Consider the following 21,433-nt stretch of genomic DNA (forward strand, 5'->3'; position numbering starts at 1 on the left):
TTTATGAAAGGACACTAGCAAAGAATGCAGCTTGGATTCAAACCCACGACCCTATCTGGTCCCCATGACAGAGTGGTTAGTACAACGTACTATAGTGGAACCACAAGCAGACCCGTGACTCCTGTGTACCATACTCCCGCGAGGAGGGGAGGGGGAGAGTGGACCATGCTTCCTTATGGCCAGAGCTGAAAGGAAGAAGGGAAAGCTGCATGGAGACTTTCCGACCAAGGTTTTTTCCTTGTGGTCGCTCTATACAACATCAAGGGTCCAGCCTTCGAATCCTGGTCTGGCCATCGGTGTTTTTTGGGTCCTCCTTCATCAATTTCATATCAACACTCGTGCTCATCTTTGCGAGTAGCCAAAAGTGGCAGAAAAGTGAAGTAAAATAAACAAAATCAATCCTGGGACCCCTGGTGTCGTATGACACAGTGCTAACCACTCTGCCATGGAAATCAGCTACATTTATTTTGCAAAACCCAGCTAGTAGTAGAGATCCTACAACTTGAAACAAGGTTTACTTATCTATATTTTTATAATCATTTAAAAAAAATCATCTAAATAAATTAATACATATTTATTACCTAGATACAGCATCTAAACTTTCATGCCTCCTATAAACAATCAGATCAAAAAATGCCATGGTGAGGAAAAGTGCTTGACACATTTGTTCCTTCACCGAACCAGATTGTTCTTGATAACGCTCACGCAATTCCATAGGCATTGTAATCTCACTCGACACAGCATGCTTGTCCGATCCATCTAGAATGTTCTCCAGTACCGACTGGCCCGAAACACGCTCCGAGCCAACCTGGATCTTAAAGAGTCTTCCGACTGCTCGGGATTTCATGAAAAACACCTGATGCTGCCCAGCAAGACTGAAATTACTGTTGAGGAGAGCCAGGAGCATCGCCTTCAATTCCCGAAGGTGCATGAATGATGATAAGAAAGCAGGTTGTGGCATCGTGTTGGGGAAACCTTCTAACACATACACGTCAGCTGACGGTAAACTGTTTTTCATGTTAAGAACCTGCAACAAAGAGATGTGTTCTTATACACCCTTTTTTCATTAGGAACAGAACAGTGTGGCCTACACAAAACTTTTTTGCTCAAGAATAGTTTCATTACAAGATGAAATTTCCAAAAATTCAAGGATAAAAATAACATTTTTATAATACAATTACTTAATATTTACAATATACAGGGTTCCCACGCAAACTCCAAATCCCCCGAGTTTTCCAGAATCCTCATATTTTTTCCAGAGTATTGAATGCACAGTAAATGACTACTATAATTTTACAATGGCCTCCTCCATTTCCCCTCATAGCCATATCATTCTCACCAGCTTTATTACTGTTGTTTTCTGGTGAAAACAACAAAACTAGTTCAATAATAAAATAAAATTACACTTCTTTGCATGTAATTAAGAACAAAGATGACCAGTTTTCTAGAACTTTAAACACCTCTGAAACAATTTCTAACATATCTGATATAGAACATTGAAAATTGAAATATTTTCACACTTTTCATAATGTTTATAAATGGATACAATATCAATTAATCTGTAATGCATACAATAATAATTAAGACAAACAAATTATTGGAATTTTTAAAACATAAAAATGAAGTGACAATTATTAGTACTAATTTAAAAAGGAATAATAAGTTACTGAGACTGAAATATAAAACAAGAAATGTACTTAATGTCTGATACAGCAAATTAAGAAACTTTACTTCTCAGAAGCTTCAAGTTTTTTTAATTGTTCTGCAATAGCCTTTGCTTCTTCTTGCATCTTTTCTTGTTTGGCTTGTAAAGCATGGATCTCACTTCCTTTACGTTTTTTTTTTCTTTGTGATCACATTTCTTTCTCATCTTCTGCAATGCTTCTTCGTATCTAATACGTGCACCTTTAACACTCTGGATCATATCTTTGCTTACTTCTACATTTGACACTCCTCTTACCACTTTCACTGCATCATAAACTTGCCGAATAGCCACAACAGACTCTTCTTTCAAGTTTTCTATTAAAACCTGCTTATTTACAGAAAACCCACTTTCCACATATGCATTTTCATGTGATAAAATCTAAACCAACTTAACAGTGCTCCATAACTCAGAGAAGTCCTCCTTGCCCTTCATGACACCTGTAAAAAAAAGAATCTAGTGCATCAGTTTTGAATGAAAAGTTACAAAACGTCTCTTTTAATTCTTTTTCACTACTGACATTGTGCAACAATGTCTTAAACTGGCGAATTACTTTATCACCAGTTACAGCCTTCATTCTCTTTCTCCTGAGAAGTTCCTGTATCAGGTCTTCCATGCGCTGAGCACATCGCTTTGGAAACTGAGTCATTTGCTTCGGAACTAAACAACTGGCGGCTCTCACCAACCTGAACTTAACTAAGGGGACTACATTCCACAATCTTCTCTGTTGTTGGTTGCAAAAAAATTCTGCAGCTAGTAAAAAACATAAGCTTCTCCTTTTCATTCACCTCTTTAGCTTCCAAAGCAGCTTTGGCACCAATTTCAATATCAATCTTTGTCAAAGGAATCAAGTTGTCAGAATTCCTGACATCAATTTGCATTAATGTAAAACTATTTTTTGCATTGTTCAAGATGTCACTTTTTATGAATCTCCCCATTACATCTCCAACAACACTTTCTAGGGAGTCATGAAGAAATGGGAACATAGGTTTGGGGGTTTGGAACATTGTCAAAAAAGGCTCAAATGAGCTAGCTAGAGTCATGAAGAAATTGAGCCTTGCAAGCATAAAATGATCATTAAGCCCTGCCATAATTCTTGACAAACAGTATGATCCCTTGAAACATTTACTCTGATGATAATACTTTTTCAAGTCAGAGAAAATGGCTATAGCTCTTTCAGCAACAGCTACATTTTCAACCCACAGAGAAGCACAGAATTTCCGAGGCAGATCAGTCTTGCCAGCAATTTTTGTGTAATCTGCACGCTGAGCTGGAGAATCTTTAAAGAAATAATAGATGCATCTAAGAAATTCATGGACACTCCACCCAGATTTCTTGTGACCATGCTGAAAGGCACCATGCATTACATGAAGACCACAGCTACCAACTGATAGTAGCTCTGGATCTTCTTCATCTGAAACCAGATGTTTAGACAATTCATGGAGAAAAGCCCAATTTACATTTGTTCAATCCATTGAAACATGAACCATTTTTTGAACAGGCAGAGATGGCAAAGCTTCTAGAAACTTGCCGAGAAGATCTTTGGCTGTTGCATGATCCAAAAATACTAAGGTGAGGTACCGGGTGGACACATTAGTATCAACTATATTCCAGTACCTCAAAACAATGTCCATCTGTTCACACTGAACAATCATATTCAAAGATTCATCAAAGCACACAATAAAGGAGGAACTCAACAAAATATCGTCTTTAAGAGAATTTGTAAAATATGGTGCTAATCCATACAAAATTAAATATGACACTTGCGTAGGACCAAGTGTAAACTGCTGAGCAATCTTGCTATCTTTAAACATCTTCTTCAAAATGTATCCTAAGCCTGCCTGAAAATTAAAGGAACAATGGCCCATGACCATTTTTAGAGTCCACATAATTTCTGCTGCTCTTACATCTTCATTCACAACAAAATTTTCCAAAGTAGATTTTGGTTCACTTTGTGAAGGAACTGAAAGTGTTGACTCTTCTAACTCGCTTTTTACTGCAGCACTAGAAGGTTTATTTTGGCCATCAAACTTTGTGCTTGGTAGGAAATAATTTTTCACAGATCGATGCAACTGAGCTTCAGTATTTCTTTTGTGTGCAGCACTTTTTGAATGACTTACTATAGCTTGACGTCCCATGTTACTAAGTTCAAACACTTTTTTACAAGTTTTACACTTTGCTTGTGTCCGACTGTCCTTTACGTCCTCTAGCCACTTCACTCTGGGTTGACACCTGGATCAATCCACCGGGGATTAAAACTAGTGAAAAGTAGACATACTTTTCCTGAGCCTTTAAATACCAACTCTACAAATATCCTGCAAGAAAAACATGCTTTAGAATTGGTAATATTATGAGTGACAGTGATAATGACAGGAACAAAACAAGCCAAGCCTAATCTAAGATGAAGAAGTGAGGAATGCTAGTACGTAATGGTAAGTTAGTGACAGTTGCAAATGCAAGTGTGATGGGGGAGGGGGATAAGTATACACCATTCGACTGCCCTTCACCTCATGATATTCAATTTCTGGCATATCTGTTGGGAAAACTATTTCACTACATGATATTAATGTAGATCTGCTGGTCCTACAAGTAATTCCATTTTACACATATGTGAGCTATTGAGGCATGTAAAAATTCATGTGTTATGTCATGACTATAACAATAGTTGAACATGATCAAAAACTTAAAATATGTACGAGTATTTATGAACAGTACGTAATTCATATATGGCACTAGTAAGTAAATATTTAAAATTCTGTTCTAAATGCAGTAAATACACAATCAACAATATTGTACAAAAAAGATGGCAGAAAATAAATATTTCCCTAAACGGGACACAGTTACCTTTAGACATCAGGTTATCTTTATTATGCGTTTTCCACATCTTGAAATATATTTTACGTCATGTAAAAGATCGAAATCGGTTAATTAAATTTTAAAAAGTGCAAAATTTAAAAACATTTAAAAACAAGAAATGGACAAACAAATAGATATGAGTTCCTTGCTGAAAGAGAAATGCTACAACAGCTTAGATTATCCACAGACAGGAGCATATTATAATTCCTCAGTTTTGCTTCATTGGGAACCATTAATCAATTACAAGATTTTCCCTGAGATTTGTATTTATTTTTTTTCAAATTCCCTGAGATTTCCAGGTTTTCCAGGTGTGTGGGAACCTTGAATATATATTAACAAGTAGTTCACTGTACACTAAAGACATGAAAATTTCACTAACGAACCTCACACAAAGTTAAGTAAACTTTGCACTGATTTATGCACTATGAGAAAGCACAGACTGACCAATGTTATTACAAAGAAAAAACATTTAAGAAAATTAAAACCTTTACAGAGTACCGCCATGTGTTTTAAGCTGTCAAGTTTTGGTCTCCAGGATGCACGCAGGTACAGCGCCTTGAATAACGTAGTGTGGAAAACGGCACGGTTCTGGGCTCTCTGGCTGGTTCCACTCGAATATGATACCGCTAGAGGCGCTGGTGTCGGTACAGCTGCATGGTATTCGTCTGCTTATAATGGAAGTAAATGGAGTTTTCGCTGCAACGTCTGATTCTTTTACATGAAGTATTTCTATGAATGTGATAATTGATATGATATTTAGTTCAGTGGTCGCGAAGATATTAACGAACATTCTATAGAGTCGACCACGTCCTGTTATCGTTATACTTTCATTAATAATACGGGAGAAAAAATACGCGAGGAATGCTCTTGGTAACTAAATTTTTGTGTAAGAATTAGGTTCATAATTATTATAATCATCATCATCATTTCTTTTAAAGATATACACACTGAAGCATTTATATTTTTTTATATTTACTGTCTCATTTCTTCAGCTTTAAACTAATCGCGGCAATGATGATAATGATGATTGCATGAAACGACAAGGGGAAACCCATAAAACGTCCTTAATGCCATCGACATGAGTGTAAGGAAACTTTCAGACCAATGGGACAAGCGACACGGGATGTTTATACTGATGTGACTAGTGACACAGACACTTCCAGACTGTAAAATAGCATTCATTGCGCATGAGGGTCGAAACAGCAAACGACACGTTCATATGTCATATTCGCATGCTACTTGTTACTTTGGTCGGAAAGCTCCTTAAAGGAAGGGTGATCGGACCGAACCGATGTGCTACAGGGGAAGTTCCCAACTAAGTGACAAACGACAGCCTTGAAGCGGCACTTCAGTCTATTAGCAAGCGTTTGCTGCCAATTGTGCGAAGAACAGATCTAGCGACACGATAAGCCACACGTGTTGCTTGTGTGTCACTCAAACTGGGCCATTTCCTCGATAGCTTGCAACATGTTGCCGTGGTTTGTTGTTCGCGCATGCGCGTTGCAATGAGTGTCTTGCTTTCGGGATATTGCACACCAAAGCGACACTTACCGCTTGAGGATTTCACCAACCGAATGCTGGCCTGTGCTGCCCGTCATGCCTTTACAATGTGAAATGTTGCTCTTGATTGGCTCGTTTCCAAGCGACATGTGTCGCATCTCGCTTCGGTATTAAAGTTGCCTTGGACCGAAGGACCCGTGTCGCTTTGGTGTGAAATCCTCATATAGTTTGTCGCGTGTCGCTTTGGTCTAAAATCTCCTTGAGGAAACTGTGCAATCAGAGCTTGTCCCCCTACGGTTCAAAAGGCTGCATTGATTACCGACTGCTCGCTTTCTAGTCACTTGTAGTTTGTCACCTTGGTATGAAATATATCTCAGGATACTATTTATATTCTAACATAGAAAAATAAACTCTAATACACAGTACAAGACCTGACGTCCAGAATCACATTGCGATGTTTCTTCTTGTGTTACGCACCATGCTATTTATTTTATTTTACTTTTCTTTCCAAATTAATGCCATTTCGTGACTGCAAATCACTCCACAAATATAACTCTTTCCATCAATTCACGTACCGCCTTTCAAGACAAACAAATCTACATGATATATTCCAAAAACTAACAAAGCCGCATTACTTTCATAAGAAAATTGGTAACAGTAGGATAAGCCGGAGACGGATTTCTTAAAATTTACAGGAGAAAAGACGAGAAAGTACTTACGGAATTGTGTTCTTGAGGACTTTCTGAAGCCGGAGATATTGTTTTTTAGAATCGTGCTACGTATTTTGCCTGTAAATAAGGTATTTTTCGTCAATCATGCATCTCCGTTGTGCGATAGCTCGTGCCGCCATTACCGTTGACTACGTGAATCAAATGTTCCGTGCGTTCGGTTATGTAACCCCCTCACAGTGTAGCAACCACGCGGTAGTTTTACAAGATGACGTGTGAGCGGGGGTTTTCTTCCAATTTAAGGTAACACTCTAGTTTACGTCCTTTTCCTAAGGAATACGTGTCATATATCGTTGGAAAGCTTATTTTATAAGGAAGTGAACAACGTAAATCCGAAAGGTAGGAAAAATTTCCTGAAAGAGTAAATCGAGAAAAACCGATGTTGTCCGGATATGCGTGATTGAACATACTAAGGAATTGTTTAGATAATGAAGCACATATTTAGGGGTGAAATGAGTGCTAATGGAACCTAACCTAACAGGCCTAACCTAACCTCGTAGGCATACCTCGACCCCGTGAATGGATAGTGGGGCTATCGTGAAAAGAAAGTGTAAAAAGAAAAAGGTACTTACCCGAAGAGATGCCGGGTGCCGCACCACCATCGCGCACCGCGAGTGCAAAGAAGCAATCACCATGCAGATAAGGACGTAAAGTAGAGTTTAGCCTCGATTTTCGCTTAAAAACCTTTTGTGAATAGTTTGTGCGGCATTTATCGGCGCAGCGGAAACGCAAAGAAGCAATCACCATGAAGATAAGGACGTAAAGTAGAGTTTAGCCTTAATTTTCGCTTAAAAACCTTTTGTGAATAAATGTGCGGCATTTATCGGCGCACCGCGAGTGCAAAGAAGCAATCACCATGCAGATAAGGACGTAAAGTACAGTTTAGCCTCAATTTTCGCTTAAAAACCTTTTGTGAATAGTTTGTGCGGCATTTATCGGTTCATAAGTTTGGAAACACTGCACATCAGCTGACGATACTGCATATCAGCTGACAATAGACAACGTGAGTCAAGATTTGCCCGCCGATCAATAAATGATTATAATGTTAAAATTAACGTGTTTTTCATGGAAAAAAGTTATGGCCAGCTTGAAAAATCTTCCGCTATGCATATCAGGTAAGTAGCAATGATTTTTATTTGAAAACAACCGAGTTTAATGTGTCTCCGGCTTATCCTACTGTTACCAGAAAATTAGCACCGATACTGATCACACTGCCATCTATGTTCTCATCCATCTCAGGAACCAGTTTCTTGGGTCATTTTCCACACTACGTTATTCAAGGTGGTGTAACGCAGGTTCAAGACTCCAGGGATAAACAGAAAACTTTTCCTGAGATTTCGGCCAGTGTATGGGACAGTAGACACCCACCATCGTTAGGGGAGCTACATATGAGTTAATAATAATCTTCAGATTACAGGAGGGTCTCCTTCCATGAAAATGTGGAAGCATGACACCAAGCCGAGTTGAGTTTTAGGTAAGACGAGAAAACCTTGTCACTTTTGCACCAGTGCAGTGTTTGCTTTAAATCGACTTTTGTTTTTCATCATTACTTTTCTGCCACTTTTAGCTAATCACAACAATGAGGATGAGTGCTGAACAATCACAAAGACCATCCAGGCCCCCAGGTGATGGGAGCATGCTGCTTTAACCATTCCACTACAGAGGTTGGCTGTGCCAGCGCATGGTTTGCTGTCTATTAGATACTGTAAAATCTCCTCGGCAAGCAAAATTAACAAAATGATTGGTAGCGTTTGGGTTTATGTTTCACCACAAATAAACCATCAATATCCTCATCTTCCTAGAAAGGATTAAAGGAAAAATAGCAATGATAAATATACATCAGAATCTTTATAAAAATCTACATTTCTTTGGGTTTGGATTAATAGATACTGCAATACTTTTAGCATATGAAGACATTTCATGGATAATTCTTGCCCAGTAGACAACCTACATTAGCAAAGCTGAAACGCTGCGACTTGCAGTCGTATTTTGACAAGGAGGATGTGATGGTTTGAGTTTATGTGCATATTCCAAACACTTTCTCTGGCCCAGGTTTTGATCATAATTCCGGTACCGCCATGGTACACTCGTGATTTTTATACAAACTAAATTCTGCACGTGTCTATTAAGTGTGTACTGGATAGGTTTTCTGATTTAAAGTGTCAAATTACATAATAGTGCCTTGACGTCATTGGTGGTTTATAATTTTTAGCATAATAGACCTTGTGCATGTCAAAGTACCAAATTAAATGTTACACAATTGGAAAAATTCTCTGCTATAGTCACACTCCAGAAAATAAGTCCACAAACCAATGGAATTTATTTATTACATTAAATTAGGGAGGCCAAAGCTGGATATCGGATATTCATATATACAGATGATCCGAATTGTCTGTCTGTATTACAGGATTTGTCCGGGAAGTAATGAGACTGGCCACTGCACGGCGCTCCAGTCGTCAACAGCGCATCCGCCACGAGTGGGATTGGTGGTGGGGAATCTTAGCTAACCAACGCTACCCGGATCTGTCGCTTCCGAGCTCTGGTAGAGTAAGGGTCGCTTATCGCATGAACCATGTTTAAAAACGAAGTCGAGATTTTTGGAAGCTCAAAATGCAGTGTTTGCTTGAGCAACAATACGCCATTAAATTTTTCTTCAAGCTTGGAAAAACTGCTGCAGAGACGTTCACCATGATTAAGGAGGCCTACCAGGACCAAGCCCTGTCAAGAGCCCAGGTTTTCCATTGGCATGGAGATTTCAAGAACGGATGGGAAAACGTGGAGGACGACGAATGCTCTGGACGCCCTTCGACGAGTTGTGTGGACGAAAATGTCGTCAAAGTGAAGGAACTCTTGGACGAAGACCCTCGTTTGAGTGTGAGAATGATAACTGAAGAACTGAATCTGTCAACTTACTACGTGGAAGTCCTCAAATGCCTGCGAGACAGAGTCAATCGGGTCCGACCGGAGATTGCCAAATGCTGGAAGATCCATCACGATAACGTGCAGAGTCACACTGCGTTCGTCGTGATGTCATTACTGGCTAGAATCCACGTTGCTGCAGCCAACATACAGCCCAGCGGACTTTTCTCTATTAACCAAGCTCAAAAGAAGCTTGAAAGGTCTTTGTCTTGACGATGTTTTGGCCATCCAAGCAGCAACGACGGGTGTTCTGAGGGGGTTGTCGGAAGCTGACTTCCAGGAGGCGTACGCTGCGTGGAAATCGCGCTGGCAGCGGTGTGTCGATAGCCAAGGAGAGTACTTTGAAGAATTTTAACAAGTTGTACCAATTGGATCAATAAATTTTATTTCCTGGACCCAGTCTCATTACTTTCCGGACAAACCCTGTATCCGGATGGTTTTACCGTTTGTCCGTTTTACAGGCTATTCACAAGGTCATTTATTTGTCATTTTCATATTTCACTGTATGGATTTTCTAGAAATACTTCATCACATCTGCTCTATCCGGTTATCCAGATATTCAGACTATCTGGACATATATACTATCTGGATTATCCAGATTATCCATTGCATCCAAAACGATATCGGGTAATTTGAAATCTGGATATCCATTATCTGGACTTCGTGGCCATCCCTAAAATAAATCAGACAAGTAATACTTACAGCTTCAAATAAAGCAGCATCCTGCAATCTCTTTGATTCGCTCTGCATGGTTGTAGTATCCCAATCGAGGACATCACCTCCTCTTTTGATGTGGGCCCAGCTAATGGAGTCGAACCCTAATCGCATGCCTACGGCACTGTGAATGCTCTGTCAAGAGACGAGGCAAATTTGGATTATGAATACTATCAAAGAGAAATGTATGACAGAATTGCAAACTTTACCAGGAAATAATTTATGCAGACAAGTATATATATATATATATAAGGCTTCAAACAAGTACCAAATCAAATCATCCAATGATCTGAATATTGACATCTCAGAAATTGATAATTTTTGATACAGTGGTAGTACATGTAAAGTTTACAAGAACTAAAATTTCAGATTATTTGGGCACTAGTGTTTGACCTATTGACTTAACAAAATTCACAAAAAAAATTTCATTTTGAAATCTTTAAACAGCTATAGATCAAAACTATGTTTCTAATGAGCTTTAATTCGAAATGCAACATCACTGTGATATTTGAATCTTGTAACATTTCAAAAACTTTTTTTTTTCCAAAATCTCAAAAATACCCATTTTCATTTTTTAAAAATGTTTTCAAGATACTAATTGCATGACAAATTTCATGATGGGATGCCAATGGCTTCTCCTGGAAATTATATTTTAGTATTGTACAGTATGTTAAACTTGCTAAATGTGTTTGCTTCCATGTTAAAACTGTAAATATAAACTGAGTGGTTCATATTGGAGTCTTCATATTAATCTATTTTACAATTTTTGAACTAAAAATTTTAAAAATTGAATCCTAAAAGTTCTAAAAAATTTTTTTATTGATTTGACATGGAATGACCAATATTCAAATTATATACTTTTTAAAGTTTCTATATTATCCTTCTTACTTACATCTCTCCTCTGTTCGCTGAGATACGGACTAATCAACTGAAGTCTTTTGTTCTTCCCAATGTCGACATCACTGCCGGACAAAATGCTGTTGCATATGTTCTCTAGCATTTTCACTCCAAACCCATCGACTTCCAAAACCTGTTCAAGGGACCTGAAATCCCCATGCTTCTTCCGATATGAACTGAGATTCTTCACACGGACTTTCGATACGTTAAACCTATGCAAATACAGTAAACATGTAAGTATAGTTTGTGACCTCACTTTCTTGCACCGAATGATATCCGCAAAATGTACAGAAAGATAAGGTGAACGTATGAAACATCAGGAATGAGGGAATTAATGTTTGAAGTTCGTAGAATGTGAATCTGTTGGGTTTAAGGTATGTAAGTTGTTGCTCTCGTCAAATTTAGAAGCTGGACATGTGTTTTCAACTTTAAAAAGTGTTTTGATGAAAGGAATGGAGGAAAAGCTATATATATATATATATATATATATATATATATATTTGGTCATTGTGACGGTGAGGATGAATGGTTAGAATGCATGAAGGGACAAGTACAATGATACATTAAGATTTGGAGAAATTTTAGCTAAAAATGCAGGCTCGAGCATGACTTGAACCCAGGTCTCTTGCATATCGTTCCATTGCTCTACCAACTGAGCTACTGAGTAAGTCATCGCTTCACCTGATTTTTTGCTTTCACTGTTTGGTAGAGCAATGGAATGGTATGCCAGAGACCCAGGTTCAAGTCATGGTCAAGCCAGTATTTTTCACTGAAAATTCTGCACAATGATACATACATTAAGTAAAATTTGAATCTGGGATCTCTGGCTTCATAGCATATGACAATGACCACTCAACAAACCGCAAAAATATTAAGGTACGCTAACTTATTCCCACAAGTATTTTTGAAAGAGAATAATTCTTTGGTTTATAAAATGTATGATATATGCATACACTGCTTGGCATAAATTAAGAAACAAATGGACATCGAGCGGTTGAATGAAAATGAACACATGCTGGTGTACATGTGGTACTTGTAACTCAAAGAAGCACTTAATACAAGCCATATATTGATGAAACGCAACAAATCAGCAAAGAAAATAATGTTTCATTGACCTGATGCACAAAGAGGTCCTAAGGATGCACAAAAATCAGTTGAGTGATTCTTTTTACTTATTGAATTACAATACACACATAACTCAAACCTAACTTCTGTTTAACAAAATTGGCTTGATGAAGATTTGTGGTCGGTCTTAAATTTAATTGAACAGAATTTAAAAGCACTCAATTTTGTTTCAGCCCACCCCCCTTTGTGATTTAAAATCTATAAATGAAGAAAAAAGTATTAAAAGTTTTGCTAAACAATTCAGGGTAACAGTTCGTTATATCGGAGAGACATTTCTTCATTTTTACAGAAGAAACTACTTACGGAAATGAGTTTCTCTAAGGTTTCCAACGTTCGTGGAGGTATTTTCTTTCATCATGGAATCTATTTGATCGGGAAATCATGTATTTTTCAAGAGAAATATCTCACCGACGCACAAGTGCCATTGCTTTCGCTATGTGAACCAGATGCTGCATACATTTGATGACGTAACCCCCTTTCATTGTTTCCAATCCCCCTTTTTTTAACTATGCTTGCCTAACCTAACCTAACCTTATCGGAAATGGTTCGTGGGGCTATCCGTCAGCTACCCGTGCATAATGTACAATTTGCACACGTGACGAACACGATAGTAGGCATTTTTCGGTGAAGAAGGTTGGAAACATTGCATACCTACAATGCTAGTCAACCTCTGCCCTCCATATTGTGTGTTACGGAAGCGAAAAAAGGAATAACAAAAACTACTCCATATGTGAAAAATTGTGTTTGTTGTTGTGTAAAAATCATAATGGCACCTTGAACTATGTTCCGCAATACACAATTGGTAAGTATGAACCATGCAAAACACAAAATATCCTATTTTTATGTGTTTCTGATATAACGAACTGTTACCCAATTCAGAATCTAGCATGCTACTTTGATATTAAATACCATAAACGTGAGGTATACATACTTAGCCAATTCTGCTGCATTACTGCCATTAAGAATTTGCAACACTTCTTCCTGCTGCTCGCTGCTGTATTCGGGTGTGTAATTGAGTCCAGGTATCTTTGTGTGATGAGACACTGGATTCTCCTCCCTGCTGTAACAGCATGTTGGCTACAATTGTAATTTTAAAAATATCGTCAACATAGGTGAATTCTCAAGATCCAATATACAAACATAGTCAGGCTTCCATGTATGGATAAACTGACCCGAAGTACTGTACAGAGATAGACATTACTATTAATTACAAATATAAATCAATACTTAGCAATTTACACCATAATGTGTTTATCTGTGATTTATCCAGGATTGTCCATCTGAGGGGTTCAAATGTTAATTTAGAGCCAAACTGGCCATAAATTGTGCTTTTGAGAAAATGATATTGAGGTAATTTTGGGAGGTATTAGGGGTGTGTACAAAAATCACTGGTGGGTAACGTTCCGAATGTTTAAGGATTTTTTAAATAAAGTTTTGGTAAGAATTTACAATACCGGACCCTTCCGTAATTTCTATCCTAGTTCTTATACTCACGAAATACGTAGTCCCGATGAAGTATCTGAGGTTAACATGTGGGGGTGACGTGTTGAAATTGCTAATTGACGTGTAGAAGTTGTAAAATAAGCTTTTTCAATTACCGTGATCGTTCTCCGTATACAAGCATGGAAACCATGTTTGTTCAACATACCATTCACTTGTTCCGCAATCTGCGTGGTGTGAGGAAGATGGCAACTTTGAAGGTAGGAAATAAAGTTCTTTCTTTCGTAAGTTTTTTAGTAACTTTTAGTTGGGTACATATTAATAATACAGGGCATTCATTCATATATCGCATAGTCAACAATTTAGGACACTTAATCATGATTGTGTAGTTAAAATTTGTCGCTCAAGTGCTATGAAACTGACATCTTTTACGGTTCCCCACAAACCATTTACGCATAGCCCCAAAAACCATTCACGCATAACCCCACAAACCATTCACGGTAAGGTTAGGTTAGGTTAGGCAAACATAGTTAAAATTTCGGTCTAAAACGTATAATATTGAAATAACCATTGTTTTCGTGGAGAAATCCAGGGTTTCTGTTCCGATTGCGGAACACTTAATTTCGCTTATCTTGCAATTTCTACACGTGACCCCCAAATTTTAACTTCAAATTCGTGATTATGAGGCCTCAATTAGCGAGTATGCGAAATATTACAAAAAATCGTTGAGGGGTCCGATATTGTAAATTCGCTCCAAAGTTTTATTGGAGAATTTGGAAGTGGTTCAAAATACTGGAAATAACTGTGGAAGTAAGCTCAACCTTTGGAAAAACTAATTTGCACAGTTAAAAGCTTCACTCCGATATAGGCTATATATTTTTTAAACAAATAATTATGATTTGAAAAGTAGGTTATGCAAGAATCTGTGCTTTGCAGCAAGTAGCTGTTTTTAGTTTGCGGTAAATTCAGGTGCGGAGTTCAAATTTCCATGTGAGGCTAGAAGGGAGTTTCATACTTGAGACCATATGCTACGTAATCAGGTGTTCCAAGAATTTAGGGATGTTATCTTAATACTAAGAGTTCTAAACATGATTCAACTGACCTAACAACGAAAGCATTTAGGGACATTATGTAGATGACAGCAGCAGTCCATATCCAAGACAGTAAACAAATGGCTGCTCGCAAATAATCATATGTGAATATACAGAAGGAATAATTGTTCTCCAGAAAACATGGAGTAATAATAATGATCCGTGCCTCTACAGCCCGTAAGGGCCTTGGTCTATCTCCTGACTGCCAGTCCCCTTCCACAATCCTACCTAGAGAATTGGAGATCTTCAACCTGTAATGGGGTGACGTGGGGTCAGCACGTCGAACCCCTAGCCGTTATAGGAGATATCCATGATCGGATTGCGCTACTCACTCGTAGCTCCCCAATTTCCTCACGATGGTGGGTTGCCACCAGTCCTATACACAGACTGAGAACCCCGAGACTGAACCCATGCCATCCCGCTCTCGGAAGACTCTGAAGTAAGTATGCGTTAACAGACACAAATATAAATCGAACCATGTAAAATATGCTTGTGTACCATGATTAATTCAGTATTAAACAATCGGAACTTGAACCGAAATTAATGTAGAAGTAATTTAGAAATTTTTTTTTTAGAAAGCATATAGAGATATATTATTTTAATGCTAAGAGAACTAAACCTGACCCACCTAAGCTAACTACGAAAGCATGAATTAAACAAAATCTTCAAACACTCCGACATAAGTAATCGCTAAAATTCTGCAGTATGTGTTAACAGACGTAAATGGAAATCGAAACATAGCATGATGAAATCGCAATAAAACAAAAGGCACTTGGGCCAATCAGTGCATGTGAGTGCAAAATGTACCTTGTTGTAATTTCATGTCAGATAAATGGAATAAAAATCAGCTATTCTTGTGTACAAAACCAAAATTTGGAACGATTTAAGATGACCGGACCCCTCTCTGATTTTCTTCATATTTGGCATACTCACTAATTGAGGTCTCCTAATCACGAATCTGAAGTTAAAAGTTGTCGGAAACGTCTAGAAATAGAAAATAAGCGAAAATAAGGCGTTAGTTTTCGGAATGGAAACAGTCGATTTCCGCGAAATTTTTTGTTTCACAAGCAAATATATATATTCCTGATACTACTACGACACCAAATGTTAACTATGTTTGCCTAACCTAACCACACGTCAATGGTTCATGGGGCTAGCGGCAATGGTTCATGGGGCTAGCGGCAATGGTTCATGGGTCTAGCGTCAATGGTTCGCAATTATTTTGCAATTTCTAGATCCTGATACTACCACGACACGAAATTTTAACTATGTTTGCCTAACTTAACCGAAACAAAAATAACCACATCAATGGTTCCCAATTATTTTGCAATTGCTAGACATTTCCAACAAACTTTAACTTCAGATTCGTCATTAGCAGGCCTCAATTAGTAAGTATGCCAAAAAAGAAGAAAATCTGAAAGTGGTCCGGTCATCTTAAGCCATACCCCAAAATATATGTTCATTAGTTGGTAAATATGCGATATCGCCTGAACGGATTTCTTCAAATTTACAGAAGAAACTACTTACTGAAATCAGTTTCTGTAGCATTGTTGAAGTTCTTCGAGGTATTTTCTTTCGCGGAAACTGAAAACTTCATGGAAATAATAACTTTTTATGTAAGGAACTTGCATTTTTGTAAAGCGACAACATTATGCTGTTGTTTCCATTATGTACCTGCAGATGCCGCGCGCGTCGAAAGTCACGCGGTCTCGCCAGTGTTTCCAAACGTGCCTTTTTTTACAAGAATTTTTATTTTAACTATGCTTACCTAACCTAACCTTGCCGGAAATGGTCCGTGGGGCTATTGTGAATGTTTTTTGGGGCTATCGTGAATGGTTTTTGGGGCTATCGTGAATGGTTTTTGGGGCTATCGTGAATGGTTTTTTGGGGTTATCCGTCAATGGTTCGTGGGGCTATAGTGAATAATTTTAGGGGCTCTCAGTCAATGGTTTGTGGGGCTATCGTGAATGGTTTTTTGAGGCTATCCGCCAATGGTTTGTGATGACATAATGAACACGAAAGTAGGTATTTTTCGGTTAAGAAGGTCGAAACACTGCATACCCACTCCAAATCGACAAAACACAAGCACGACGCGCGATGATCCATGACGAGTGCACGCCATATTGTCTGTTACCCAAGCGGAACAGGGAAGACAAATAATGACTCATAATATGAAAAGTTGACACTATTTTATGGAAAAAGGCATAACTTCACCTTCAAAAATCTTCCACAATGCAGAATGGGTAAGTATCAATGCTAAAATTAACGAAATAAACGAGTGACAGGTGTTCGGGCGATATCGCATAATTACCCATTTGGGTAGTTTATACATGTAATCCTTTTTTCTTTCCTCTTATTTTTATTAAATTTATATTTTTATATTAAGTGTTCATCCAACTTACATATAATCAGGGTATACCTATTCATATATTCCACTTTAACTTTACTTTGTAATAATCACCCAGACAAGGATTTGTTGTAAGAGCGGCCCTCGAGGCTGAAACACGCCCGCTCTAATAAAGACGATGTTATTATTATAATCAACCTTGTACACGAATTACATAATTCCGATGTTTTGCTTACCACACGTAAAACTGTCCTCAGTTTCGGGTATTGTATCAATCTCGTAAGAAATACTCCTCTCCACATTTTGTGGCATTATTGAACTACAAAATCAACATATTTCTGTGTTGCAATAAGTAAAAAAGCAGGTAAGAAAACACACTTGCACCTACAAATTACACTTTTCACCATTACTGAGAGTAGTGCGTAGTGCATTGTGTTGTGCACATCGAGTTCCAGTTTTTGTTAACAGATGGCATGCTGGATGCATATGCTCGGGTCGGCTCGTGTGCTCCAGTAGAATTCTGACATCTTTTAGCAAATTACATATTTATTTCTAGTAGAAGTTCGGTAGCATGCTGCTAGATGGTGCGAGAGCACGTTAAATGCGTTTGCCGTGTAGGTCAGCACAGCAGATGTATTAGAATGGTGAACAAGAACAAAATGTAAAGCCATAGTAAAGCTGCAGTTCCAATAAATAACGAAGATAATGATAATGCATAGGTATATGATTATAGTACAGTTGTAGGGTTTTCAATGAGGAAGAATAATTGTTCATGTTTGAGCACCACATTATCACAACCAGGCCCGTAGCTAGAAGGGGGGCAGGGGGGGCAACTGCCTTCCTGTGAAAAATATAGAACACATTCCTATCTGGAATTCTCACTGTTCTTCACAATTACATATAAAGTAGAGGCGGCAAATGTGGAATACCGTTTTTGTTTTGAACTATAATTACTTTATTTGTGCACATTTTGATATGAAAATTCAACAAAAAAATACAATACACATTCCTTTTTGAAAAAAACACTCAGAATATTTGAAATAATTAATGTGCTTTTGAAGAAAAAAACATTAGTGAATAAAGTGCGAAATGTCAACAAAATGAAAGTGGGGGTAATGTGGAATACAGTATTCCACATTACCCTCATAATCAGAGATTACACAACTTTGACACTTAGCCTTATTGTTCTGTTCATTTATGTTAATTCGACATTCGTTATGCAGTTAAATGAAAAACTACAAATTTACTTGCAAAAATCGCAAATAAACACATCTCCCTCTGATGCACTACAGAGCTCATGGGCCCACAATTCACACAATAAACACTGGATCCACTTACTGCCTGGAACATCAGTCGACCAATTCTCTCCACAGAACAAGCACTCAGTGTCTGGGTTCCTCGGACCTACACTTTCACCAATCACACTACAATGATCAGAGGTGATTCCATCACTTTCAATGGTCGATTCACTTGTTGTACGTGCAATGTCTTCCTGCTTCTTGCCACGCTGCGTTCTGGTTTTTACCATTTCATCTTTTCCTTCCCCTTCACACTGATTTGATTCTTTGAAGATACATCTCTTGCACGAGTTGCTTTTGTTTGACTTCTTCTTTTCTGATTCATGAAGAGAGTGTTGTAGAGAATGTTTATAAGGTGTTCTTGTGAGTACAGTTGACGAAGTGGTTCTGCTTCCCCTCTTGGATTGTGCATTACTTGTAGTTGGAACTGGAGATATATCCCATGGTGTTACTGCATGGTTGGGTTGAGTTGATCGGCGAGTGTAGACAGCATTTGTAGACTTTTCACTTGGTGAAGTTGTTTCCTGTACAGGCGGTGTGGGATTTTCAGTTGACGAAGATGTGGATGGTTGTGGATTAACACTATCAGGAGGTAGAGAGACGTCATTACTGGCTGTGTTGGTAGCTCCAATGAAATCACTATCCCTAAAAACGTTTGGATTCAGGGGATGAATCCCTGTGCATTTGAATCCATTAACAGCAATCTCGCCCGACTGAGCACGTAGGTAAGCTCTGGAAAAGAGTTCTCCTACGTCTAAATGAGTTGCTCTTCTCCCATGGTTACGGAGAAACAATCTCAACTCCTCGTTGTAATATCTCTTCAGAGGGCCCAAGAATGTTCTATCAAGAGGTTGTAGCTTATGTGTCGAGTGTGGTGGCAAAGAAATTATAACAACAGATTCTTCCCGAGCTAGGTCAATAACCTCAATATTCCTGGTGTGGCTGTAGTGGCCATCAAGTATGAGGAGTACTGGGTCATCTTTGCTTGGCTTCACTTTACTGATGAAGTGACGAAACCAGTTAGTGAATATTGAGAGTTGAATCCAGCCTGAAGGATGGTACGCTGCGATGGAACCTGGAGGTGCATATTTCTTCAGTTGAACATTTTCATTTTTCCTTGGAAAAATTAACATGGGAGGGACAAATGAACCACCCGCACTCATACATGTTACTACAGTTATTAGTGATCCTCGCTCAGCGGATGTCAGAGTACCCACCTGTCTTTTCCCCTTTAATGCAATGATTTTGTCCTGTTTGGTTTGCACCACAGTAAGTCCACTCTCATCTACGTTATACACACGGTCAGGGGGGAAATTAAACTTCTTGCAGGCATCTTCCAAGTTGTTGAAAAATTTAGCCACGTTTTCGCGACTGAAGCCATTTACTCTCGCAAATTAGGTTCCAGTGGGATTTCAATCTAAACCAGTCGGTACCAGCACATTATCTTACCACAGAGAATGGGTGCTTCACATTATTTCGAACAGCTAATTGATAAGCAACTGAACAAATGTCACGTTTTGTGAGTCCATAGTAACGAGATTCCATTTCTAAGACATAACTGACAAGATCATTTTCCATGGCTGGAGAGAAGATTGGCTTTCGACCTACACGTATTATTGCAACGTCATCTGCAGATTTGTCAGAATGTTCTCTAACTAATCGAAATAATGTGGTCCGTGGAACATCATATGTTTTGCTGGCACGCAGAAATCCCATTTCTTTTTGCCTGACTGCTGTCATTGCCTGCGTCATTTTCTCTGGGTCCCACTTCTTCTGCTGTACTCCTCCTTTCGGCATTCTGGGAGGGTCTGTGAAACTGCAAAATATAAAGAGACCATTTTGAGCATTAAATATGCAGATGAAATATAGGATTTTTTGTCATAATACATTTACAGTAATTATTCTATCTTAACATGGGTACAATTTCAATCTTCTTTCTGCAAGGGTTTAGGAAAATCTAATTACGTAATAAGAACAGTAATAAGGGCTGAAGAAGGAATGGCTGCCGCATAATAAGATCAATGTCAAGGGAATATTTGCCAAAAATGTTCTCATTAACAAGTTGCAGAAATTTTGAGGGTGTCTTGAACCCTCCACAACATGATAAACATTCTCTGCCATTTAGCTGTACCTTATAACTGCATGCAGGAAGTCATAAAACTATAAAAATGTGATTTTAACAAATTGTATCAAGGCCTGAAAAAGAGAGGGTAACCACCCTCACCTATTCCACATTACCCGCTAACTACTCTTCATTTTTAATCTTAAATTAGATAATAACGGAAACTTCCAGGACACCTAATTGACAATGCTTATTTAGCTACGACATTGGTGAACAATGTCACATAGAACACTTGCAGAAATCTTACCTTGTGTTTGCTTTGTGTGTACAAAACGACGGTAACGAAAAAAAGTCCGCTCCCTCCAAAACAGCTTTATGTGCTCTGTCAGCAAACATTCACAGTGGATGGCGGGGGTTGCTTCAGTGCTGCCATCTGTACATACCGTCTGATGGTTCTAAACTACCCCGATAGATGGTAGACGTATGTAGTTGTAAATATCATGGTATTCCACTTTTGCCGACCTTTCCACATTCGCCGCCTCTACTCTATCCTATATTGCTCTAGGAACTTAACAAAGACACTTATGGATTTGGTGATTTATTAAGGAACGTGTGTTAGATTCCATAATGTCGTACTAGAATTGGGGAAAAAAAATCTTGCGTAATGTGTTTGGATATGTTTTCTTGAATGTATTTCTATGGAATTTGAACTGCTCAATTTTTTGTTTCACACATCTATCTTTTGCTAATAGTG

General features: G+C 38.3%; 1 protein-coding gene across 1 annotated transcript; it reads right to left on the minus strand.

The window, feature by feature from the left end:
- Nucleotides 1-553: 553 nt before the first annotated feature.
- LOC145999565 (transcription elongation factor, mitochondrial) lies at nucleotides 554-17,755 on the minus strand. The gene is made up of 5 exons (XM_083136577.1): nucleotides 17,556-17,755; nucleotides 13,373-13,518; nucleotides 11,312-11,528; nucleotides 10,408-10,554; nucleotides 554-1,027 (listed from the first exon to the last, which is right to left on the minus strand). Exons 1-5 carry the CDS (start codon nucleotides 17,619-17,621, stop codon nucleotides 578-580), a joined length of 1,026 nt encoding a protein of 341 aa, XP_082992703.1. The 5' UTR covers nucleotides 17,622-17,755; the 3' UTR covers nucleotides 554-577.
- Nucleotides 17,756-21,433: the final 3,678 nt, after the last annotated feature.

Source organism: Lepisma saccharinum, chromosome 15 (genome assembly GCF_977018435.1).
Source record: "Lepisma saccharinum chromosome 15, izLepSacc3.1, whole genome shotgun sequence".
NCBI classification, from domain to species: domain Eukaryota; kingdom Metazoa; phylum Arthropoda; class Insecta; order Zygentoma; family Lepismatidae; genus Lepisma; species Lepisma saccharinum.